Genomic DNA, 25,744 nt, shown 5'->3' on the forward strand with positions numbered 1-25,744 from the left:
GCCTAGTTTTCAGCTTTTCAGTCTGGAGAGAAATGGTGTGAGAAATGATTTCCCCTGATGCAATACAAATGTTGAGCGTCAAGAATGACGTATAGCCAATCTGTTTAGGCATCATAAAGGAGATTCTATAATTATGTTCGATGTGTAATTATGACATCGGTGTCAAGTTAAATCGAACGTTCTGACACCCTATTATGATGCTATTTATAACCTTTTTCATTTGAGGATTTGATTTATAAGACAGACGGAAAGGGTCGAAAAACTTGCGGGTTGTGTCTCAATTGTCTGAACGCCTGAAGTAGGCGCTTGGAGTCGGAGAAGTGTATCTGGGTGGATATGGATACAGAGGGGAACGGTGCGTCATTGCGCTTGGAGAATGAGAAACTGCGGTACGAGAATGACCACCTGAAAATAATGCTTGACCTAATGAAGGAAAACTTTCATCTGAAGTCCAAACTGCAAACCTCCGCTCTAACCAGCGATACTCTCAGGGAATCGACAGGTAACTGTTCAAGTATGGTTTACGCATTGCAATCTCCATCTATGTGGGTGATGGTGGTGCGTGTGCCGCTCTTTGTCACTAGAGGACGTCCAAGACGATGTGACACGTCCGGGCCGTTAGAATTAATAAGCAGGGTTGGAAAACAAAAAAATTCAATTTACACTATACGGCGTGAAATGAAATGAATCCCAACCCTGCATATCAGTACTGCCATGCAGGTCCTAGCAAAGCACCAGCTACAATATTGGACATATAATCTTAAGGGTGGCAGATAGCCTAGTGGTTAAGAGCTTTGGGCCACTAACCGAAAGGATGCTGGTTCGAATCCCTGAGCAGACTAGATGAAACATCTGTCTGTGCCCCTGAGAAAGGCACTTAACCCTGTAAGGCGCTCTGGATAAGAACATCTACTAAATGACTAACATTTATATATTAAATGTATATCTCTATTCATTACATAAATAAATCTCATAGTGATGTAAAGCAACAACAAACAACAACAAAAACTATTTAAAAACAACATTAAGTTCATGAGTTGATCTAAGGACAAGAGATTGAAGGTTGAGAACGTTCATGGTGCCATTGTTTAGGCGTTGCCAGATCTTAAAGCGCCTGGATGGATATTTTACCTATCGACTAACCAAATCATATGTTATAGCAATCTGCCAGTCGATGACGTCGCACGCAGCCATTGGTTGATGCATGCGAGGTCTCAGCAACCCGTGGTTTGAGTGAGATCAGCAGAGGGAGGATGTAGTCAAAGAGGAGAGCATCTACATATATTTGCTGATTATTTTTGCCTGGTTTCTTTTTGTCTCAAATTGTCACCCTTTTTGCATTTAGAATTGATTCTGATGAGAATTTCCTACCAACAGGCAGGAACACAACTATTCAGTGGCAAGACATCGTGGATGAGGACAGATTCAAACATGAGCTGCATCAAGCGCCCAGACATCCTCACAGAACGTCTTCCCCGGTTAACCTGGAGTCCTACACCAAGAGCTGCATGTGTACAGACCCACGAGAACATGAAGAGACTGCAAGCTGTTCTTACGTCATGTCTCAGAAGGTGAAAGGTGTGTGAAATGGTCGTTTGCTCATTACAATGTTGTGACATGATCCTTAAGAGAAAAATGTTAGTCAGAAATTGAATCACCATTTTGTATCAACTGAGCTGATTATGACAATATTGCAATAGCAGAAGAGAATAGAAAAATATGTATTCAAAACTATTGTATATTGTATAGGTCCCAAATTGCACCCTATTTCCTATATAGTGCATAACTTTTGAGTAGGGCCTATAGGGCTCTGGTCAATAATAGTGCGCAATATAGGAAACAGGATGCCTTCTGGGATGTTGTTTAGAATAGGAACATTTTGTTAAACTAGCTGTGGATGAATGTTGATGTTGGTGTAATGAGGTCTATTGAAGTAATCCATGCAGATTCAGAGATTGGTGCTGTAATGGTGTTTATTGATTCAGATCCAGAGCGGTTGTTGGGGGAGATAGCCTTCCAGCTGGATCGAAGGATCCTGTCCTATGTGTTCCAGGGCCAGAACAGACTCTATGGGTTCACTGTGCTCAATATACGAGACAAGATCATTCAGGTGTGTGTGTGTGTGTGTGTGTGTGTGTGTGTGTGTGTGTGTGTGTGTGTGTGTGTGTGTTGTCCTTTGTACAAAAGGCAGACATTCCAGTTTTTGAATAATAAGAAAGTTGAACAACATTATTCCTTCCTTCTGTCAGCTAAGGGATAATGGACTAGTTGAACAACATTATTCCTTCTGTCAGCTAAGGGATAATAGACTAGTTGAACAACATTATTCCTTCTGTCAGCTAAGGGATAATGGACTAGTTGAACAACATTATTCCTTCTGTCAGCTAAGGGATAATAGACTAGTTGAACAACATTATTCCTTCTGTCAGCTAAGGGATAATGGACTAGTTGAACAACATTATTCCTTCCTTCTGTCAGCAACATTATTCCTTCTGTCAGCTAAGGGATAATGGACTAGTTGAACAACATTATTCCTTCCTTCTGTCAGCTAAGGGATAATGGACTAGTTGAACAACATTATTCCTTCCTTCTGTCAGCTAAGGGATAATGGACTAGTTGAACAACATTATTCCTTCCTTCTGTCAGCTAAGGGATAATGGACTAGTTGAACAACATTATTCCTTCTGTCAGCTAAGGGATAATAGACTAGTTGAACAACATTATTCCTTCCTTCTGTCAGCTAAGGGATAATGGACTAGTTGAACAACATTATTCCTTCTGTCAGCTAAGGGATAATGGACTAGTTGAACAACATTATTCCTTCTGTCAGCTAAGGGATAATAGACTAGTTGAACAACATTATTCCTTCTTATTCCTTCCTTCTGTCAGCTAAGGGATAATGGACTAGTTGAACAACATTATTCCTTCTGTCAGCTAAGGGATAATGGACTAGTTGAACAACATTATTCCTTCTGTCAGCTAAGGGATAATGGACTAGTTGAACAACATTATTCCTTCTGTCAGCTAAGGGATAATGGACTAGTTGAACAACAGGGTGTGGCTGTGTGCCGTGTAGATATTTCAATCCTTCACACACAGATGGAAATCAAAGCCACCCGAACCGGTTTATTCCCAGGTCAAAATGGTTTTCCATTTCCTAAGAAGTTCATTCCAAATCTGTTCTAAACAAATGTGTAAGAGAGAGTTGGATAATGACATGTACAGTATAACTGGATTAGAAACTCTACAGGCTAATCCCCCACTCCCATGAGACTGTCTGCGTCCCAAATGGAACCCTCTAAACTATATAGTGCACTACTTTTGACTGCGAGTTTGCCCCAAATGGCACCCTATTCCAAATGGAGCCCTATATGGGCTCTGGTCTAAAGTAGTGCAGTCTATTTGAAATAGGGTGCCATATGAGACTCACAATCTGTGTTTCCCTCAAACTAAAGGCTTGACCCTCCCCCTTTTCCTCAGGTGTCCACACACCCTCTGACGGGGAAGGTGGACGAGGGCTACAGGCTCCAGCTGTCCCAGCGCTACACTGAGCTGATGGCCAAGCTGAAGCAGCTGGGCTATAGTATGACTCTCCACCCCCCCTTCACAGAGTTCATCATCAACACCTACGGCATCCTGAAGCAGAGGGCTGACTCATACAGCGCCCGGGAGCTGGGATACAACAGGTGATGATGTAGTCCCTTCAGGGTACCAGCTCGGCTGTGATGTCAGCTCAGCTTCCCTGTCATCAGGTTGGAGGTGTCAGACAATTACTGTAAAGGATGCACTGTATGCTTCAGGAGGAGGTTCATCCCTCCCGGGGGGGGGGGCTTCAGGAGCAGGAGTTTCATCCCTCCCGGGGGGCACTTCAGAAGGATTTTCATCCCTGCGGGGGGGGGGTTTATCACCATGAATCTTTAACAATCATATGAAGCTTCCTTCTATATGTGCAGGTGTGTGTGGGGGGGGGGGGACTGTTTACTGTTGTTTACTTGCTGCCATGTTACAATGTGGTTTATGTAATGTGTGGTTTGTGTATGTAATGTGTGGTTTGTGTATGTAATGTGTGGTTTGTGTATGTAATGTGTGGTTTGTGTATGTAATGTGTGGTTTGTGTATGTAATGTGTGGTTTGTGTATGTAATGTGTGGTTTGTGTATGTAATGTGTGGTTTGTGTATGTAATGTGTGAGCTGTAGTAGGATTTTCCTCTTGTAGGACAATAAACAACAATCTAATCTCAACAGCCCGGACTTCCTCAGGAGAGTAGTTATCAACGCAGCCCCCTCCAAACTGCTGAAGGATCTCCTGCTGCTGTTCAGTTGCCTCTCTTTCATGGCCAGGCAGGACGGCAAGCCCCTCTTCCTCTGGTAGACGGGCTGGGAACAGCTCTGGTCCAGGGTGTTACGTGCAGCTTGCTGATTCTGAGTCTTTTATAAACGCTTAGGACCAGAGCTAGACTGGTACGGCCACTGATACCACCTCCCTCCACAGCAGAGCAGTCGTCTGTGGAGAGTCAAGGTTTTACACTATAAACAAATGACTCAAACCCAACTCTTAACGTGTCTAAGCTTTTATTGCTTTGGAGACAAGCGCTCTCTCATACAAACTTCACACACCCTCCACAGACAGGACAGCTCTGCATCTCTTCACACACCCTCCACAGACAGGACAGCTCTGCATCTCTTCACACACCCTCCACAGACAGGACAGCTCTGCATCTCTTCACACACCCTCCACAGACAGGACAGCTCTGCATCTCTTCACACACCCTCCACAGACAGGACAGCTCTGCATCTCCTGCATTGGACCATTTCCTAGTTTAGCCTTTTTTTTCATTCATATTTTCCGTTCACTTGGTTTGTTGGTTGGTTGCACTGAGGCTTGGCTTTGTGAGTTACCTGACATTATATTTCCATATTTAAATGACAGACATGGTAAAACCTGGACAGAATAAATACTTCCAGGGCTCTTTGGGCCATTTAAAATGCATTTCAACAAAGAAAAAGCAGTCTGTTTAAGTAATGTATACACGACTAATTTTCATTTACACTGAACAAAGTTTTAACAACATGTAAAATATTTGTCCCATGGTTCATGAGCTGAAATAAAAAATCCCAGACATTTTTCATACACACAAAAAGCTTATTTCTCTCAAATTTTGTGCACAAATTTAGTTTACATCCCTGTTAGTGAGCATTTATCCTTTGCCAAGATAATCCAGCCATATCAAGAAGCTGATTAAACCGCATGATCATTACACATGTCCACCTTGTGCTGGGGACAATAAAAGGCCACTTTAAAATGAGCAGTTTTATCACACAACACAATGCCATAGATGTCTCCAGTTTTGAGACATGGTGACCTGCAGGAATGTCCACCAGAGCTGTTGCCAGAGACATTAATGTTAATTTCTCTGCCATAAGCTGCCTCCAATGTCATTTTAGAGAATTTGCCAGTACATCCAACCGGCCTCACAACCACAGACTATGTGTAACCACGCCGGCCCATCCACATCCAGCTGCTTCACCTGCAGGATCGTCTGGGTGGTGGGTGCTGAGGAGTATTTCTGTCTGTCGTAAAGCCATTTTGTGGGGAAAAACTCATTCTGATTGGGGAGCAAAGCCCAGCCAGTGGGTGGGCCTGGCTGCCAAGGGGGTGGGCCTATACCCTCCATGGCCCACCCATAGCTGCACCCTGCTCAGTCATGTGAAATCCATACATTAGGGCCTCATTTATTTATTTCAATTGACTGATTTTCTAATATGAAGAAGTAACTCAGTAAAGTCTTTGAAATAGTTGTCTTTCAATATCGTAACGACCCTGGGTTTATGAGCGCGAATCCGCGCTTAATAACCCCAAATACCTAAAAACCCTTATACTGCTCGTATAAGGAAATATGTTCAGCTCATTTGCCATTTCAGACGAGCACGCACACGGTGGGGAAATAAGCGACATGCACGCGCAAACTGTCTAGACTGGAGTTGGCTGCTCCCCGCGCGGGACAAGTCTTACCCTGGTCGCTGGAATCCTTGTCTTCTGTTTTATACAGGAATATTGAATGACAAATATCCACAGCATGATAAGGCCAACTTAGCAGTAGGCATGCTTACATGTATTTAGACGGATAAATTCACATTTTATGAAGGAAGTGGACTCTTCTATACAGACAGGTAAGAATAAAGGTGCATAGCTCATGTTAAACGTTTGCTAACCAGATAACCTATTTTTAGCTAGCTAGTAGCTAACATTAGTCCACGAACGTGTGGCTATGTAAATGTGTAAGACAAAATTGTCTTGTTCATGAATGATACATTGTGCATGTGAGCACCTGCTACCTAGCCCAAATTAGTGAACATTTTCAAACTGGTTGAATTAGCCAGGTAACGTTAGTACTCCAAGTTAACGTTAGCTGGCTAGCTAGCTAACCACGCCACGTCAGAGAACAGCATTTGGGGCGAGTCGATCATTTCAAAGTAACAAGCACAACGAAAACTTGAGAAACAATCGATATCACATTCATTCATGACCGATGTTGGTTGGCATGACAGTGTCAGCAGAAATGCGGCACTCAGGACGGGCGTCGTTGTCGGAAAGTGTGGGTCTTTTTGGAGCCTTTGTGTTTACTATTTTGAACGTTGCATCGACCACTAGTTTTACACACCACACATCTGTCGCTATAGCGATTAGTGAATTCGTGCAGATGGTGACGTCTGGATTAACAGTAGTTTGGGTAAAATACCCGTATATTCTTCTCCTCTTGCCCTCCTTTCCAACAATGTCTGTCTATCCACCAACCCAGCCCTTCATGTGCGCGCAGCCCAGTAAGCCAATGTAATCTGCCTTTCTACTCCAATTGATCCCGTGTACTATGACGCACCAGCTGTCACCCAGCCCCATTGGGTTGATTCTGGTTTCCCTGACAACCATGCAACTTCAAGCACTATTGATTTACCTCACTAGTCGAACCAGGAAAGGTCTGAAGACACCCTCTACATGTCCTGTCTGTGTGTTGTCTTCTACGTTTACTTCCAGTAGATTGCAGAGTCTCAGTCAGATGGTGAATAACCAGAGTGAGGTGAGCAGCTGGGAGCCCTGATGCCTGATCTCCCTATTTGTGTCCAGAAGTGACTGAAGGAGGGAGGCATGTCTCTGCGGGAGTCCCCATTCCCCAACAGCTTTGTGGAGGGCCTGCATGCAGTGAGCTGGGGTCTTATCCTGCCCTGCTTCTGGTTCCTGGACCGCCTCATTGCCGTCTGCATGTCCACCAGCCTGGAACGCACCCAGCGGCACGAGCAGGAGTGTTACCTCCACCCTCTCAAGGTGTTCTTCGGCTTCATCCTCTTCCTCGCCCTCTTCCTGGTCACGGCTCCCCTGGCCTTCCTGGGGTTCCTGCTTTGGGCTCCCCTCCAGGCCGCCCGAAGGCCCTTCTCCTACCACCACGAGCCCCCGTCGAGGCCAGCACCAGCTGAGGAGGGGGAGAGGAACCTGGGCTTTGAGGCAGGGGCCAACAAGGCCACTTTTGGTTTTGCTACTGCCAACCTGTGCCTATTGCCGGACGGAATTGCGCGCTTCAACAACCTGGGGCACACGCAGCGCCGTGCCATCGCCATCGGCCGGAGCATCGTGCAGGGCGTGAACCGGCCACACATCCGCATCTTCGTGGACTCTCCCAGTAGCTGTGGCACCCTCAGCCCCTCCAGTAGCCTGCTCCCCGGCCCCTCCACCACCAGCCCTGCCTCATACGGCGCTACAGACCCAGCCTGCCAGCCACCACCCCAGGCCCATTCAGACGAGGACCAAGCTGACGGAGCGGTCCCAACAACGACGCCCCCCAAACCCAGTGACTCAAACTATGTGGTGTATGTGCCCTGTGACGACACTGAGGAGTCTTCCCACTCTCCCGCCCCCGTCATCAACACCAACCACAACTCCAACCAGCAGGACCGGAAGGGCCACAGGAACCCTCCGCGGGCCCTACGCACTCAGGGGGTCGCCCAGCGCGGTCAGGCTGGACCAGACGACGTGCCCTGGGAGGTGTCTTCTCTCTTCCCGGCCAACGTGGACATCCTGTGTCTGGAGGAGGTGTTTGATAAGAGGGCAGCTGTGAAGCTGACCAACACCCTGGGGCCCCTGTTCAACCACATACTGTATGATGTAGGGGTGTACGCCTGCCAGCCTCCCGGCAGCTGCTCCTCCTTTAAGTTCTTCAACAGCGGCCTGTTCCTGGCCAGCCGTTACCCAGTGCTGGAGGCCCAGTACCACTGCTTCCCTAACGCCCGGGGGGAGGACGCCCTGGCTGCTAAAGGCCTGCTCTCTGCCAAGGTACCAGTCACCACAGAGATCCTATTACACTACTAGAGAGGATGAAGTCAATAGGCTGATATTGGCAGCCATTTTGATTAGATTAAGGAGAAATACAGTTCTAATTATGCCACTCACTGTCATTATAGCTCTTGTCTTTCTCACCTCTCGCCTGCACTTTGGGTTTTTTCTGCTCAAAATAACTGATATGTGGTTGTTTTTTCTTAACTTTAGTTGAAAGCACTGACTGTAAGTCTCTCTGGAGAAGAGTGTCTGGTCAATGACTAAAATGTAAATGTGGTGTCATCTGGTTGCCATTAACGCTCCTACTGTAGTTACTGTTGTCAGTTATTGTAATGATAACGGCCGCTCCATTTTACCATGGGTTAAACAATAACATCATCAACAAGAACGCAGTTCATACCCAGTAGGTGAAGTAATGGTTTGTGGGTGTTCCCAGGTGCTAGTTGGCCAGAATCAGAAAGAGAAGAAGCTGGTTGGATATTTTAACTGCACACACCTCCATGCACCTGAAGGCAAGTCCTCTTCATTCATTTTTTAACTTAATCCAAAATGGCCTCCTCTTCTCTATTTACAGCACAACTTCTCACATAGCTCATTGTAATTTAGCTACTACTATACATTGCATTGTAGTTACACTGTTTATGCACCCTGAGGAAGGCACAGTGATGCCGAAATACCCATTAAATTGCTGGGAGATTATACATGGAGTGTGTGACTTTCTTTATTTTGATAGTTTATAATTTATTAGTCGTCTTATTCTGGGTGTGCGCCAGCTCATGTTGTTTTATCTGTTTATGTACACCACACATTTATGTACTGGAATCCTGACATAGCTCACTGTAATATACCGTGTCTACTGCTGTACATATCTCTCTTAGTGTATATTTTTGGTGTGGATATATGTACAGATTGCATTTGTTTTATGATAGTGTTGTGTTTAGGTTCTGAACAGACAGAGTAAAAACTCAAACGGACGACTAGAGAAAAGCTCAAGCCACGTTTATTCAACCCACTGGGTGCCTCAGCTGCAAGCACAACATACAAGTACATATCTATACCTTTTGACTAGGAGTCACCTCCTTTTATGACTAAGATAAAAAAACAATCCGTCTCTGTTGCTAGGCAGGAACTAAATCTGTTCCTCTTACTGGTGTTGTCATGGCCCTGCATGAGTCTAGAACCTTCTTTAGAGCGTGGAAGTGTGTGAGAGAGGACTGTAGTTAGCTCGTCTCCAGAGATGTATTTTCTCTTCAACTGTTCACCCTTATTGAGTTGAGTTCCACATCCCTCCTGGTCCTAGTTCCACAGCAACTTCCTTAGAAATATTACTATTCAGCAATAACATGTTTAAACAGACAAACTTTCTGTATTTCCCGTTGTCTCGCTCGGTAACTTTCCATAAACAAAGTTCCTATTCTTCCTTCATTGACCCCTAACATACAGGTCTTTTATACATGTCAAGTAATCAATAAGGTCTAATATGGTGACAGGAAGAAGTATATTTCAAGCCAGAATCTGACAGTTAATAGTTTTTTTTCTTACATTTGTTTTGTTATTTGTGTACTTGTTTGACATTTGACTGCCCTGTTAAAAGCTAGTAGCACAAGCATTTCACTGCACCTGCCGTAACATCTGCTTAACCCTGTACGTGACCAATACACTTTGATTTGGAACGCAGTAATTATCTGTCCAGCACCAGTCTGTCTCTGCTGGTATTGTAGTGGTTGAGAACTGATCCCTGTGATTGGCTGAGCAGGTGAAGGGGAGATTCGCTGTGAGCAGCTCAACATGCTCACCAAGTGGATCCAGGAGTTCCAGGTGACCAATAGCAAGCCTGATGAGGTGGTCGTGTTTGACGTGCTTTCTGGGGATTTCAACTTCGACAACTGCTCACCTGGTACGTCTGCGTCCCAAATTGAATCCTATTCTCTATAAAGTGCACTACTTTTGATGAGAGCCCTATGGGCCTTGGTCAAATGTAGTACACTATATAGGGAATCGAGTGTCATTTTTGGATACCTTTCTGTCTACATACAGAGTACACTGGCTCTGCATGCAGTTTGTCTTCTATAGATGGGTATCTGTGTGGGCTTGATGTCGTGCAACAGGTTTCCACATTGTTCCATGTTTCTGTGTGTTTGTCCTTGGTCAGATGACAGTCTAGAACAGAAGCACAGTCTGTTTGAGGAGTACAGAGACCCCTGCAGGGCCGGGCCGGGCCAGGAGAAGCCCTGGGTCATTGGTGAGTTGGACTGTTGCACTATCTTTATACTGCGTCCCAAATGGCATCCTATTCCCTATACAGTGGTACATTTGTCCAGGGCCCGTAGGTAAGTAGTGTACTATTTTAGAATTAGGGTGCCATTTGGGAAACATAGCCGACATACAGGCCTACAAGTCATTAGGAACAATCAAACATTCCTTGATGTCCTTTTGTGCACATTGATGTGACATGAATCATGTTTTGAACCTCTGGTATAGTCAGTCTCCTGTACAGGCCCCAGCCCATGTTTAACTATATTGTGACATGAATAATGTTTTTAATCTCTGGTATAGTCAGTCTCCTGTACAGGCCCCAGCCCATGTTTAACTATATTGTGACATGAATAATGTTTTGAACCTCTTGTATAATCAGTCTCCTGTACAGGCCCCAGCCCATGTTTAACTATATTGTCAGTTTTATGTCTTGTAAGGAGTTTATTTTATATATTTTTTTAACAAGGCACATCTGTGGAAATTGAGAACTTTTTCTTATGTTATATCGTTCAGGCACTTTGCTGGAACAGCCTACTCTGTATCATGAGGATGTAAGGACCCCAGAGAATCTTCAAAGGTATGCTATCGCTCAGACTGCATTCACTGGATGTAGTCAATGGGCCCTGGTCAAAACAACGTAGTGCACTACAACACATTGAAACCACTGGCCACTTTAATCATTGAAACCACTAGTCACTTTAATAATGTTTTCATATTTTTTATATACTGTATTCTATTCTACTGTATCTTAGTCTGTCGCTCTGACGTTGTATTCTATTCTACTGTATCTTAGTCTGTCGCTCTGACGTTGTATTCTATTCTACTGTATCTTAGTCTGTCGCTCTGACGTTGTATTCTATTCTACTGTATCTTAGTCTGTCGCTCTGACGTTGTATTCTATTCTACTGTATCTTAGTCTGTCGCTCTGACGTTTTATTCTATTCTACTGTATCTTAGTCTGTCGCTCTGACGTTGTATTCTATTCTACTGTATCTTAGTCTGTCGCTCTGACGTTGTATTCTATTCTACTGTATCTTAGTCTGTCGCTCTGACGTTGTATTCTATTCTACTGTATCTTAGTCTGTCGCTCTGACGTTGTATTCTATTCTACTGTATCTTAGTCTGTCGCTCTGACGTTGTATTCTATTCTACTGTATCTTAGTCTGTCGCTCTGACGTTGTATTCTATTCTACTGTATCTTAGTCTGTCGCTCTGACGTTGCTCGCCCAACTATTTATATTTTTAATTCCTTTACTTTGTGTATGTTAGATATTACTGCACTGTTGGAGCTAGAAACACAAGCATTTCACTACACCCGTAATAACATCTGCTAAACGCGTATGCGACCAATAAAATCTGATTTGATATGGAATAAGGTGTCGTTTGGGACATGTCCTACGTTCCCCTGATCCCTTCCCTGTCTCTAGGACCCTGGAGAGAGAGGAGCTGAGGAAGCAGTACATCTCCTCTCCTGTGGCCCTGGAAGGCTGTCCCATGGTCTACCCTGAGTTGGGTCAGCCTTGGGTGGGGCGCCGCATCGACTACATCCTCTACAGAGAGAGCTCCATCTCCAAGCACTGCCGAACTGTAAGTGTTTCCATACTTTTCCCCTCTCTGGTTCGCTAGCTAGGTTAGCTAACATGAGCTAGCTATCAGATACCTGCCATCTCATTCAGCTGTATAGAAGAGTCCACTTCCTTCATGTTCTCCTCTCCACACTCCTGACCTCCACCTGTGTTATTGAAATGATTGCTTGGAACACCACGAGGATGTGTTCTAGGAAAGACAACCGCGTGTGTCTGGCTGGCTGGCTGCAGGCGTCACAACAGCGTGTGTCTGGCTGGCTGGCTGCAGGCGTCCCAACAGCGTGTGTCTGGCTGGCTGGCTGGCTGCAGGCGTCCCAACAGCGTGTGTCTGGCTGGCTGGCTGGCTGCAGGCGTCCCAACAGCGTGTGTCTGGCTGGCTGGCTGGCTGCAGGCGTCCCAACAGCGTGTGTCTGGCTGGCTGGCTGGCTGCAGGCGTCACAACAGCGTGTGTCTGGCTGGCTGGCTGGCTGCAGGCGTCCCAACAGCGTGTGTCTGGCTGGCTGGTTGGCTGCAGGCGTCACAACAGCGTCTGGCTGGCTGGCTTGCTGCAGGCGTCACAACAGCGTGTGTCTGGCTGGCTGGCTGCAGGCGTCACAACAGCGTGTGTCTGGCTGGCTGGCTGGCTGCAGGCGTCACAACAGCGTGTGTCTGGCTGGCTGGCTGCAGGTGTCACAACAGCGTGTGTCTGGCTGGCTGGCTGGCTGCAGGTGTCACAGCAGCGTGTGTCTTGCTGGCTGGCTGGCTGCAGGTGTCACAACAGCGTGTGTCTGGCTGGCTGGCTGCAGGCGTCACAGCAGCGTGTGTCTGGCTGGCTGGCTGCAGGCGTCACAACAGCGTGTGTCTGGCTGGCTGGCTGGCTGCAGGCGTCACAACAGCGTGTGTCTGGCTGGCTGGCTGCAGGCGTCACAGCAGCGTGTGTCTGGCTGGCTGGCTGCAGGCGTCACAACAGCGTGTGTCTGGCTGGCTGGCTGCAGGCGTCACAACAGCGTGTGTGTGTCTGGCTGGCTGGCTGCAGGCGTCAGCAGTGTGTGGCTGGCTGGCTGCAGGCGTCACAACAGCGTGTGTCTGGCTGGGCTGGCTGCAGGCGTCACAACAGCGCTGGCTGGTCTGGCTGGCTGCAGGCTTCACAACAGCGTGTGGCTGGCTGGCTGCAGGCGTCACAGCAGCGTGTGTCTGGCTGGCTGGCTGCAGGCGTCACAACAGCGTGTGTGTGGCTGGCTGCAGGCGTCACAACAGCGTGTGTGTGTCTGGCTGGCTGGCTGCAGGCGTCACAGCAGCGTGTGGCTGGCTGGCTGCAGGCGTCACAACAGCGTGTGTCTGGCTGCAGGCGTCACAGCAGCGTGTGTCTGGCTGGCTGCAGGCGTCACAACAGCGTGTGTCTGGCTGGCTGGCTGCAGGCGTCAGAGTAGCGTGTGTCTGGCTGCAGGCGTCACAACAGCGTGTGTCTGGCTGGCTGCAGGCGTCACAACAGCGTGTGGCTGGCTGGCTGCAGGCATCACAGCAGCGTGTGTCTGGCTGGCTGGCTGCAGGCGTCACAGCAGCGTGTGTCTGGCTGGCTGGCTGCAGGCGTCACAGCAGCGTGTGTCTGGCTGGCTGGCTGCAGGCGTCACAACAGCGTGTGTCTGGCTGGCTGCAGGCGTCACAACAGCGTGTGTCTGGCTGGCTGGCTGGCTGTGTCTGGCTGCAGGCGTCACAACAGCGTGTGTCTGGCTGGCTGCAGGCGTGCGTGTGTCTGGCTGGCTGCTGCAGGCGTCACAGCAGCGGCTGGCTGGCTGTGTCTGGCTGGCTGCAGGCGTGCGTGTGTCTGGCTGGCTGGCTGCAGGCGTCACAGCAGCGTGTGTCTGGCTGGCTGGCTGCAGGCGTCACAACAGCGTGTGTCTGGCTGGCTGGCAGGCTGGCGTGTGTCTGGCTGGCTGCAGGCTCAACAGCGTGTGTCTGGCTGGCTGGGCTTCTGGCTGGCTGGCTGCAGGCGTCACAACAGCGTGTGTCTGGCTGGCTGCAGGCTGCAGGCGTGTGTCTGGCTGGCTGCAGGCGTCAACAGCGTGTGTCTGGCTGGCTGGCTGCAGGCTCACAACAGCGTGTGTCTGGCTGGCTGGCTGCAGGCGTCACAGCAGCGTGTGTCTGGCTGGCTGGCTGCTGGCGTCACAGCAGCGTGTGTCTGGCTGGCTGCAGGCGTCAGAGTAGCGTGTGTCTGGCTGCAGGCGTCACAACAGCGTGTGTCTGGCTGGCTGCAGGCGTCACAACAGCGTGTGTCTGGCTGGCTGGCTGCAGGCGTGGCGTGTGGCTGGCTGCAGGCGTCACAGCAGCGTGTGTGGCTGGCTGGCTGGCTGCAGGCGTCACAGCAGCGTGTGTCTGGCTGGCTGGCTGCAGGCGTCACAGCAGCGTGTGTCTGGCTGGCTGGCTGCAGGCGTCACAACAGCGTGTGTCTGGCTGGCTGGCTGCAGGCGTCACAACAGCGTGTGTCTGGCTGGCTGGCTGCAGGCGTCACAACAGCGTGTGTCTGGCTGGCTGGCTGGCTGCAGGCGTCACAACAGCGTGTGTCTGGCTGGCTGGCTGCGTGTGGCTGGCTGTCGTCACAACAGCGTGTGTCTGGCTGGCTGGCTGGCTGGCTGCAGGCGTCAACAGCGTGTGTCTGGCTGGCTGGCTGGCTGGCTGCAGGCGTCTGGCTGCAGGCAACAGCGTGTGTCTGGCTGGCTGGCTGGCTGGCAGGCGCGTCACAGCAGCGTGTGTCTGGCTGGCTGGCTGGCTGGCTGCAGGCGTCACAACAGCGTGTGTCTGGCTGGCTGGCTGCAGGCTGCAGGCGTCACAACAGCGTGTGTCTGGCTGGCTGGCTGGCAGGCGTCACAACAGCGTGTGTCTGGCTCTGGCTGGCTGGCTGCAGGTGTCACAACAGCGTGTGTCTGGCTGGCTGCAGGTGCCACAACAGCGTGTGTCTGGCTGGCTGGCTGGCTGGCTGCAGGCGTCACAACAGCATGTGTCTGGCTGGCTGGCTGCAGGCGTCACAACAGCGTGTGTCTGGCTGGCTGGCTGGCTGCAGGCGTCACAACAGCGTGTGTCTGGCTGGCTGGCTGGCTGCAGGCGTCACAACAGCGTGTGTCTGGCTGGCTGGCTGCAGGCGTCACAACAGCGTGTGTCTGGCTGGCTGGCTGGCTGCAGGCGTCACAACAGCGTGTGTCTGGCTGGCTGGCTGGCTGCAGGCGTCACAACAGCGTGTGTCTGGCTGGCTGGCTGCAGGCGTCACAACAGCGTGTGTCTGGCTGGCTGGCTGGCTGGCTGCAGGTGCCACAACAGCGTGTGTCTGGCTGGCTGGCTGGCTGCAGGCGTCACAACAGCGTGTGTCTGGCTGGCTGGCTGGCTGCAGGCGTCACAACAGCGTGTGTCTGGCTGGCTGGCTGGCTGGCTGGCTGCAGGCGTCACAGCAGCGTGTGTCTGGCTGGCTGGCTGCAGGCGTCACAACAGCGTGTGTCTGGCTGGCTGGCTGCAGGCGTCACAGCAGCGTGTGTCTGGCTGGCTGGCTGCAGGCGTCACAGCAGCGTGTGTCTGGCTGGCTGGCTGCAGGCGTCACAGCAGCGTGTGTCTGGCTGGCTGGCTGCAGGCGTCACAGCAGCGTGTGTCTGGCTGGCTGGCTGCAGGCGTCACAGCAGCGTGTGTCTGGCTGGCTGCAGGTGTCACAACAGCGTGTGTCTGGCTGGCTGGCTGGCTGGCTGCAGGTGCCACAACAGCGTGTGTCTGGCTGGCTGGCTGGCTGGCTGGCTGCAGCAGCGTGTGTCTGGCTGGCTGGCTGCAGGCGTCACAGCAGCGTGTGTGTGTCTGGCTGGCTGGCTGGCTGCAGGCGTCACAGCAGCGTGTGTGTGTCTGGCTGGCTGGCTGCAGGCGTCACAACAGCGTGTGTGTGTCTGGCTGGCTGGCTGCAGGCGTCACAGCAGCGTGTGTCTGGCTGGCTGGCTGCAGGCGTCACAGCAGCGTGTGTCTGGCTGGCTGGCTGCAGGCGTCACAGCAGCGTGTGTCTGGCTGGCTGGCTGCAGGCGTCACAGCAGCGTGTGTCTGGCTGGCTGGCTGCAGGCGTCACAGCAGCGTGTGTCTGGCTGGCTGGCTGCAGGCGTCACAGCAGCGTGTGTCTGGCTGGCTGGCTGCAGGCGTCACAGCAGCGTGTGTCTGGCTGGCTGGCTGCAGGCGTCACAGCAGCGTGTGTCTGGCTGGCTGGCTGCAGGCGTCACAGCAGCGTGTGTCTGGCTGGCTGGCTGCAGGCGTCACAGCAGCGTGTGTCTGGCTGGCTGGCTGCTGTGTGGCTGGCTGGCTGCAGGCGTCACAGCAGCGTGTGTCTGGCTGGCTGGCTGCAGGCGTCACAGCAGCGTGTGTCTGGCTGGCTGGCTGCAGGCGTCACAGCAGCGTGTGTCTGGCTGGCTGGCTGCAGGCGTCACAGCAGCGTGTGTCTGGCTGGCTGGCTGCAGGCGTCACAGCAGCGTGTGTCTGGCTGGCTGGCTGCAGGCGTCACAGCAGCGTGTGTGGCTGGCTGGCTGGCTGCAGGCGTCACAGCAGCGTGTGTCTGGCTGGCTGGCTGCAGGCGTCACAGCAGCGTGTGTCTGGCTGGCTGGCTGCAGGCGTCACAGCAGCGTGTGTCTGGCTGGCTGGCTGCAGGCGTCACAGCAGCGTGTGTCTGGCTGGCTGGCTGCAGGCGTCACAGCAGCGTGTGTCTGGCTGGCTGGCTGCAGGCGTCACAGCAGCGTGTGTCTGGCTGGCTGGCTGCAGGCGTCACAGCAGCGTGTGTCTGGCTGGCTGGCTGCAGGCGTCACAGCAGCGTGTCTGGCTGGCTGGCTGCTGGCTGGCTGGCTGGCTGGCTGCAGGCGTCACAGCAGCGTGTGTCTGGCTGGCTGGCTGCAGGCGTCACAGCAGCGTGTGTCTGGCTGGCTGGCTGCAGGCGTCACAGCAGCGTGTGTCTGGCTGGCTGGCTGCAGGCGTCACAGCAGCGTGTGTCTGGCTGGCTGGCTGCAGGCGTCACAGCAGCGTGTGTCTGGCTGGCTGGCTGCAGGCGTCACAGCAGCGTGTGTCTGGCTGGCTGGCTGCAGGCGTCACAGCAGCGTGTGTCTGGCTGGCTGGCTGCAGGCGTCACAGCAGCGTGTGTCTGGCTGGCTGGCTGCAGGCGTCACAGCAGCGTGTGTCTGGCTGGCTGGCTGCAGGCGTCACAGCAGCGTGTGTCTGGCTGGCTGGCTGCAGGCGTCACAGCAGCGTGTGTCTGGCTGGCTGGCTGCAGGCGTCACAACAGCGTGTGGCTGGCTGGCTGCAGGCGTCACAACAGCGTGTGTCTGGCTGGCTGCAGGCGTCACAGCAGCGTGTGTCTGGCTGGCTGGCTGCAGGCGTCACAACAGCGTGTGTCTGGCTGGCTGGCTGCAGGCGTCACAGCAGCGTGTGTCTGGCTGGCTGGCTGCAGGCGTCACAGCAGCGTGTGTCTGGCTGGCTGGCTGCAGGCGTCACAACAGCGTGTGTCTGGCTGGCTGGCTGGCTGGCTGGCTGGCTGCAGGCGTCACAGCGTGCGTGTGTCTGGCTGGCTGGCTGCAGGCGTCACAGCAGCGTGTGTCTGGCTGGCTGGCTGCAGGCGTCACAGCAGCGTGTGTCTGGCTGGCTGGCTGCAGGCGTCACAGCAGCGTGTGTCTGGCTGGCTGGCTGCAGGCGTCACAGCAGCGTGTGTCTGGCTGGCTGGCTGCAGGCGTGGCTGGCTGCACAGCAGCGTGTGTCTGGCTGGCTGGCTGCAGGCGTCACAGCAGCGTGTGTCTGGCTGGCTGGCTGGCTGCAGCGTGTGTCTGGCTGGCTGGCTGCAGGCGTCAACAGCGTGTGTCTGGCTGGCTGGCTGCAGGCGTCACAGCAGCGTGTGTCTGGCTGGCTGGCTGCAGGCGTCACAGCAGCGTGTGTCTGGCTGGCTGGCTGCAGGCGTCAGCGTGTCAGCAGCGTGTGTCTGGCTGGCTGGCTGCAGGCGTCACAACAGCGTGTGTGTGTCTGGCTGGCTGGCTGCAGGCGTCTGCAACAGCGTGTGTCTGGCTGGCTGGCTGCAGGCGTCACAGCAGCGTGTGTCTGGCTGGCTGGCAGGCGTCACAACAGCGTGTGTGTGTCTGGCTGGCTGGCTGCAGGCGTCACAACAGCGTGTGTCTGGCTGGCTGGCTGCAGGCTGGCTGGTCTGGCTGGCTGGCTGGCAGGCTGCAGGTGTCACAGCAGCGTGTGTCTGGCTGGCTGGCTGCAGGCGTCACAGCAGCGTGTGTCTGGCTGGCTGGCTGCAGGCGTCACAGCAGCGTGTGTCTGGCTGGCTGGCTGCAGGCGTCACAGCAGCGTGTGTCTGGCTGGCTGGCTGCAGGCGTCACAACAGCGTGTGTGGCTGGCTGGCTGGGCTGGCTGGCTGCAGGCGTCACAACAGCGTGTGTCTGGCTGGCTGGCTGCAGGCGGCTGGCTGGCTGCAGGCAACAGCGTGTGTCTGGCTGGCTGGCTGCAGGCGTCACAGCAGCGTGTGTCTGGCTGGCTGGCTGCAGGCGTCACAGCAGCGTGTGTCTGGCTGGCTGGCTGCAGGCGTCACAGCAGCGTGTGTCTGGCTGGCTGGCTGCAGGCGTCACAGCAGCGTGTGTCTGGCTGGCTGGCTGCAGGCGTCACAGCAGCGTGTGTCTGGCTGGCTGGCTGCAGGCGTCACAGCAGCGTGTGTCTGGCTGGCTGGCTGCAGGCGTCACAGCAGCGTGTGTCTGGCTGGCTGGCTGCAGGCGTCACAGCAGCGTGTGTCTGGCTGGCTGGCTGCAGGCGTCACAGCAGCGTGTGTCTGGCTGGCTGGCTGCAGGCGTCACAGCAGCGTGTGTCTGGCTGGCTGGCTGCAGGCGTCACAGCAGCGTGTGTCTGGCTGGCTGGCTGCAGGCGTCACAGCAGCGTGTGTCTGGCTGGCTGGCTGCAGGCGTCACAGCAGCGTGTGTCTGGCTGGCTGGCTGCAGGCGTCACAGCAGCGTGTGTCTGGCTGGCTGGCTGCAGGCGTCACAACAGCGTGTCTGGCTGGCTGGCTGCAGGCGTCACAGCAGCGTGTGGCTGTGGCTGGCTGGCTGCAGGCGTCACAGCAGCGTGTGTCTGGCTGGCTGGCTGCAGGCGTCACAGCAGCGTGTGTCTGGCTGGCTGGCTGCAGGCGTCACAGCAGCGTGTGTCTGGCTGGCTGGCTGCAGGCGTCACAGCAGCGTGTGTCTGGCTGGCTGGCTGCAGGCGTCACAGCAGCGTGTGTCTGGCTGGCTGGCTGCAGGCGTCACAACAGCGTGTGTCTGGCTGGCTGGCTGGCTGGCTGGCTGCAGGCGTCACAGCAGCGTGTGTGTGTCTGGCTGGCTGGCTGCAGGCGTCACAGGCGTGTGCTGGCTGCAGGCGTCACAGCAGCGTGGCTGGCTGTCACAGCAGCGTGTGTCTGGCTGGCTGGCTGCAGGCGTCACAGCAGCGTGTGTCTGGCTGGCTGGCTGCAGGCGTCACAGCGTGCGTGTGTCTGGCTGGCTGGCTGCAGGCGTCACAACAGCGTGTGTCTGGCTGGCTGGCTGCAGGCGTCACAGCAGCGTGTGTCTGGCTGGCTGGCTGCAGGCGTCACAGCAGCGTGTGTCTGGCTGGCTGGCTGCAGGCGTCACAGCAGCGTGTGTCTGGCTGGCTGGCTGGCTGCAGGCGTCACAACAGCGTGTGTCTGGCTGGCTGGCTGCAGGCGTCACAACAGCGTGTGTCTGGCTGGCTGGCTGCAGCGTGTCTGGCTGGCTGGCTGCAGGCGTCAGCAGCGTGTCTGGCTGGCTGGCTGCAGGCGTCACAGCAGCGTGTGTCTGGCTGGCTGGCTGCAGGCGTCACAGGCGTGTGTCTGGCTGGCTGGCTGCAGGCGTCACAGCAGCGTGTGTCTGGCTGGCTGGCTGCAGGCGTCACAGCAGCGTGTCTGGCTGGCTGGCTGCAGGCGTCACAGCAGCGTGTGTCTGGCTGGCTGGCTGCAGGCGTCACAGCAGCGTGTGTCTGGCTGGCTGGCTGCAGGCGTCACAGCAGCGTGTGTCTGGCTGGCTGGCTGCAGGCGTCACAGCAGCGTGTGTCTGGCTGGCTGGCTGCAGGCGTCAGCAGCGTGTGTCTGGCTGGCTGGCTGCAGGCGTCACAGCAGCGTGTGTCTGGCTGGCTGGCTGCAGCGTGTGTGGCTGGCTGGCTGCAGGCGTGTGTCTGGCTGGCAGGTGTGTGTGTCTGGCTGGCTGGCTGGCTGGCTGTGTCTGGCTGGCTGGCTGCAGGCGTCACAACAGCGTGTGTCTGGCTGGCTGGCTGCAGGCGTCACAGCAGCGTGTGTCTGGCTGGCTGGCTGCAGGCGTCACAGCAGCGTGTGTCTGGCTGGCTGGCTGCAGGCGTCACAGCAGCGTGTGTCTGGCTGGCTGGCTGCAGGCGTCACAGCAGCGTGTGTCTGGCTGGCTGGCTGCAGGCGTCACAGCAGCGTGTGTCTGGCTGGCTGGCTGCAGGCGTCACAGCAGCGTGTGTGGCTGGCTGGCTGGCTGCAGGCGTCACAGCAGCGTGTGTCTGGCTGGCTGGCTGCAGGCGTCAGGCTGGCTGGCTGGCAGCGTGTGTCTGGCTGGCTGGCTGCAGGCGTCACAGCAGCGTGTGTCTGGCTGGCTGGCTGCAGGTGTCACAGCAGCGTGTGTCTGGCTGGCTGGCTGCAGGCGTCACAACAGCGTGTGTCTGGCTGGCTGGCTGCAGGCGTCACAACAGCGTGTGTCTGGCTGGCTGGCTGCAGGCGTGGCGTGGTCTGGCTGGCTGGCTGCAGGCGTGTGTCGTGTGTCTGGCTGGCTGGCTGCAGGCGTCACAGCAGCGTGTGTCTGGCTGGCTGGCTGCAGGCGTCACAGCAGCGTGTGTCTGGCTGGCTGGCTGCAGGCGTCACAGCAGCGTGTGTCTGGCTGGCTGGCTGCAGGCGTCACAGCAGCGTGTGTCTGGCTGGCTGGCTGCAGGCGTCACAGCAGCGTGTGTCTGGCTGGCTGGCTGCAGGCGTGCAGCAGCGTGTGTCTGGCTGGCTGGCTGCAGGCGTCACAGCAGCGTGTGTGCTGGCTGGCTGCAGGCGTCACAGCAGCGTGTGTCTGGCTGGCTGGCTGCAGGCTGGCTCACAGCAGCGTGTGGCTGGCTGGCTGGTCTGGCTGGCTGGCTGCAGGCGTCCACAACAGCGTGTGTCTGGCTGGCTGGCTGCAGGCGTCACAGCAGCGTGTGTCTGGCTGGCTGGCTGCAGGCGTCACAGCAGCGTGTGTCTGGCTGGCTGGCTGCAGGCGTCACAGCAGCGTGTGTCTGGCTGGCTGGCTGCAGGCGTCACAGCAGCGTGTGTGTCTGGCTGGCTGGCTGCAGGCGTCACAACAGCGTGTGTCTGGCTGGCTGGCTGCAGGCGTCACAGCAGCGTGTGTCTGGCTGGCTGGCTGCAGGCGTCACAACAGCGTGTGTCTGGCTGGCTGGCTGCAGGCGTCACAGCAGCGTGTGTCTGGCTGGCTGGCTGCAGGCGTGTGTCAGGCTGGCAGCGTGTGTCTGGCTGGCTGGCTGCAGGCGTCACAGCAGCGTGTGTCTGGCTGGCTGGCTGGCAGGCAGGCGTCACAGCAGCGTGTGTCTGGCTGGCTGGCTGCAGCTCACAGCAGGCTGGCTGGCTGGCTGCAGCGTGTGTCTGGCTGGCTGGCTGCAGGCGTCACAGCAGCGTGTGTCTGGCTGGCTGGCTGCAGGCGTCACAGCAGCGTGTCTGGCTGGCTGGCTGCAGGCGTCACAGCAGCGTGTGTCTGGCTGGCTGGCTGCAGGCGTCACAGCAGCGTGTGTCTGGCTGGCTGGCTGCAGGCGTCACAGCAGCGTGTGTCTGGCTGGCTGGCTGCAGGCGTCACAGCAGCGTGTGTCTGGCTGGCTGGCTGCAGGCGTCACAGCAGCGTGTCTGGCTGGCTGGCTGCAGGCGTCTGGCTGGCTGGCTGCAGGCGTCACAGCAGCGTGTGTCTGGCTGGCTGGCTGCAGGCGTCACAGCAGCGTGTGTCTGGCTGGCTGGCTGCAGGCGTCACAGCAGCGTGTGTCTGGCTGGCTGGCTGCAGGCGTCACAGCAGCGTGTGTCTGGCTGGCTGGCTGCAGGCGTCACAGCAGCGTGTGTCTGGCTGGCTGGCTGCAGGCGTGTGCGTGTGTCTGGCTGGCTGGCTGCAGGCGTCACAGCAGCGTGTGTCTGGCTGGCTGGCTGCAGGCGTCACAGCAGCGTGTGTCTGGCTGGCTGGCTGCTGGCGTCACAGCAGCGTGTGTCTGGCTGGCTGGCTGGCTGCAGGCGTCACAGCAGCGTGTGTCTGGCTGGCTGGCTGCAGGCGTCACAGCAGCGTGTGTCTGGCTGGCTGGCTGCAGGCGTCACAGCAGCGTGTGTCTGGCTGGCTGGCTGCAGGCGTCACAGCAGCGTGTGTCTGGCTGGCTGGCTGCAGGCGTCACAGCAGCGTGTGTCTGGCTGGCTGGCTGCAGGCGTCACAGCAGCGTGTGTCTGGCTGGCTGGCTGCAGGCGTCACAGCAGCGTGTGTCTGGCTGGCTGGCTGCAGGCGTCACAGCAGCGTGTGTCTGGCTGGCTGGCTGCAGGCGTCACAGCAGCGTGTGTCTGGCTGGCTGGCTGCAGGCGTCACAGCAGCGTGTGTCTGGCTGGCTGGCTGCAGGCGTCACAGCGCGTGTGTCTGGCTGGCTGGCTGCAGGCGGCTGGCTGGCTGCAGGCAGCGTGCGTGTGTCTGGCTGGCTGGCTGCAGGCGTCACAGCAGCGTGTGGGCTGGCTGGCTGCAGGCGTCACAACAGCGTGGGCTGGCTGGCTGCAGGCGTCACAACAGCGTGTGTCTGGCTGGCTGGCTGCTGGCTGGCTGCAGGCGTGTGTGTGTCTGGCTGGCTGGCTGCAGGCGTCACAGCAGCGTGTGTGGCTGGCTGGCTGGCTGCAGGCGTCACAGCAGCGTGTGTCTGGCTGGCTGGCTGCAGGCGTCACAGCAGCGTGTGTCTGGCTGGCTGGCTGCAGGCGTCACAACAGCGTGTGTCTGGCTGGCTGGCTGCAGGCGTCACAGCAGCGTGTGTCTGGCTGGCTGGCTGCAGGCGTCACAGCAGCGTGTGTCTGGCTGGCTGGCTGGCTGCAGGCGTCACAGCAGCGTGTGTCTGGCTGGCTGGCTGCAGGCGTCACAGCAGCGTGTGTCTGGCTGGCTGGCTGCAGGCGTCACAGCAGCGTGTGTCTGGCTGGCTGGCTGCAGGCGTCACAACAGCGTGTGTCTGGCTGGCTGGCTGCAGGCGTCAACAGCGTGTGTGTCTGGCTGGCTGGCTGCAGGCGTCACAGCAGCGTGTGTCTGGCTGGCTGGCTGCAGGCGTCACAGCAGCGTGTGTCTGGCTGGCTGGCTGCAGGCGTCACAGCAGCGTGTGTCTGGCTGGCTGGCTGCAGGCGTCACAGCAGCGTGTGTCTGGCTGGCTGGCTGCAGGCGTCACAACAGCGTGTGTGGCTGGCTGGCTCACAGGCGTGGTCTGGCTGGCTGGCTGCAGGCGTCACAGCAGCGTGTGTCTGGCTGGCTGGCTGCAGGCGTCACAGCAGCGTGTGTCTGGCTGGCTGGCTGCAGGCGTCACAACAGCGTGTGTCTGGCTGGCTGGCTGCAGGCGTCACAGCAGCGTGTGTCTGGCTGGCTGGCTGCAGGCGTCACAGCAGCGTGTGTGTCTGGCTGGCTGGCTGCAGGCGTCACAGCAGCGTGTGTCTGGCTGGCTGGCTGCAGGCGTCACAGCAGCGTGTGTCTGGCTGGCTGGCTGCAGGCGTCACAGCAGCGTGTGTCTGGCTGGCTGGCTGCAGGCGTCACAGCAGCGTGTGTCTGGCTGGCTGGCTGCAGGCGTCACAGCAGCGTGTGTCTGGCTGGCTGGCTGCAGGCGTCACAGCAGCGTGTGTCTGGCTGGCTGGCTGCAGGCGTCACAGCAGCGTGTGTCTGGCTGGCTGGCTGCAGGCGTCACAGCAGCGTGTGTCTGGCTGGCTGGCTGCAGGCGTCACAGCAGCGTGTGTCTGGCTGGCTGGCTGCAGGCGTCACAACAGCGTGTGTCTGGCTGGCTGGCTGCAGGCGTCACAGCAGCGTGTGTCTGGCTGGCTGGCTGCAGGCGTCACAGCAGCGTGTGTCTGGCTGGCTGGCTGCAGGCGTCACAGCAGCGTGTGTCTGGCTGGCTGGCTGCAGGCTGCAGGTGTGTCTGGCTGGCTGGCTGCAGGCGTCACAGCAGCGTGTGTCTGGCTGGCTGGCTGCAGGCGTCACAGCAGCGTGTGTCTGGCTGGCTGGCTGCAGGCGTCACAGCAGCGTGTGTCTGGCTGGCTGGCTGCAGGCGTCACAGCAGCGTGTGTCTGGCTGGCTGGCTGCAGGCGTCACAGCAGCGTGTGTCTGGCTGGCTGGCTGCAGGCGTCACAGCAGCGTGTGTCTGGCTGGCTGGCTGCAGGCGTCACAGCAGCGTGTGTCTGGCTGGCTGGCTGCAGGCGTCACAGCAGCGTGTGTCTGGCTGGCTGGCTGCAGGCGTCACAGCAGCGTGTGTGGCTGGCTGGCTGGCTGCAGGCGTCACAGCAGCGTGTGTCTGGCTGGCTGGCTGCAGGCGTCACAGCAGCGTGTGTGTCTGGCTGGCTGGCTGCAGGCGTCACAGCAGCGTGTGTCTGGCTGGCTGGCTGCAGGCGTCACAGCAGCGTGTGTCTGGCTGGCTGGCTGCAGGCGTCACAGCAGCGTGTGTCTGGCTGGCTGGCTGCAGGCGTCACAGCAGCGTGTGTCTGGCTGGCTGGCTGCAGGCGTCACAGCAGCGTGTGTCTGGCTGGCTGGCTGCAGGCGTCACAGCAGCGTGTGTCTGGCTGGCTGGCTGCAGGCGTCACAACAGCGTGTGTCTGGCTGGCTGGCTGGCTGCAGGCGTCACAGCAGCGTGTGGCTGGCTGGCTGCAGGTGTCACAGCAGCGTGTGTCTGGCTGGCTGCAGGCGTCACAACAGCGTGTGTCTGGCTGGCTGGCTGCAGGCGTCACAACAGCGTGTGTCTGGCTGGCTGGCTGCAGGCGTCACAGCAGCGTGTGTCTGGCTGGCTGGCTGCAGGCGTCACAACAGCGTGTGTCTGGCTGGCTGCTGGCTGCAGGCGTCACAGCAGCGTGTGTCTGGCTGGCTGGCTGCAGGCGTCACAGCAGCGTGTGTCTGGCTGGCTGGCTGCAGGCGTCACAGCAGCGTGTGTCTGGCTGGCTGGCTGCAGGCGTCACAGCAGCGTGTGTCTGGCTGGCTGGCTGCAGGCGTCACAGCAGCGTGTGTCTGGCTGGCTGGCTGCAGGCGTCACAGCAGCGTGTGTCTGGCTGGCTGGCTGCAGGCGTCACAGCAGCGTGTGTCTGGCTGGCTGGCTGCAGGCGTCACAGCAGCGTGTGTCTGGCTGGCTGGCTGCAGGCGTCACAGCAGCGTGTGTCTGGCTGGCTGGCTGCAGGCGTCACAGCAGCGTGTGTCTGGCTGGCTGGCTGCAGGCGTCACAGCAGCGTGTGTCTGGCTGGCTGGCTGCAGGCGTCACAGCAGCGTGTGTCTGGCTGGCTGGCTGCAGGCGTCACAACAGCGTGTGTGTGTCTGGCTGGCTGGCTGCAGGCGTCACA

General features: G+C 56.4%; 2 protein-coding genes across 2 annotated transcripts in view; both read left to right on the top strand.

The window, feature by feature from the left end:
• Positions 1–1,029: 1,029 nt before the first annotated feature.
• On the top strand, positions 1,030–5,123 carry LOC135575135 (speriolin-like protein). The gene is made up of 4 exons (XM_065027436.1): positions 1,030–1,578; positions 1,986–2,110; positions 3,481–3,686; positions 4,246–5,123. The coding sequence occupies exons 1-4, from the start codon at positions 1,509–1,511 to the stop codon at positions 4,370–4,372; spliced, it is 528 nt and encodes a 175-aa protein (XP_064883508.1). The 5' UTR covers positions 1,030–1,508; the 3' UTR covers positions 4,373–5,123.
• An 805-nt stretch (positions 5,124–5,928) lies between these two features.
• smpd5 (sphingomyelin phosphodiesterase 5) overlaps positions 5,929–25,744 on the top strand; it is a 42,296-nt gene continuing 22,480 nt past the window's right edge. The window contains exons 1-7 of the mRNA XM_065027431.1: positions 5,929–6,171; positions 7,037–8,323; positions 8,763–8,838; positions 10,083–10,223; positions 10,479–10,568; positions 11,096–11,159; positions 12,010–12,169. Of these exons, the coding sequence (XP_064883503.1) occupies positions 7,145–8,323; positions 8,763–8,838; positions 10,083–10,223; positions 10,479–10,568; positions 11,096–11,159; positions 12,010–12,169 (1,710 nt within the window). The 5' untranslated portion in view covers positions 5,929–6,171; positions 7,037–7,144. The remainder of the gene's footprint in view (positions 6,172–7,036; positions 8,324–8,762; positions 8,839–10,082; positions 10,224–10,478; positions 10,569–11,095; positions 11,160–12,009; positions 12,170–25,744) is intronic.

This window comes from Oncorhynchus nerka, linkage group LG14 (assembly GCF_034236695.1).
Source record: "Oncorhynchus nerka isolate Pitt River linkage group LG14, Oner_Uvic_2.0, whole genome shotgun sequence".
NCBI lineage: Eukaryota > Metazoa > Chordata > Actinopteri > Salmoniformes > Salmonidae > Oncorhynchus > Oncorhynchus nerka.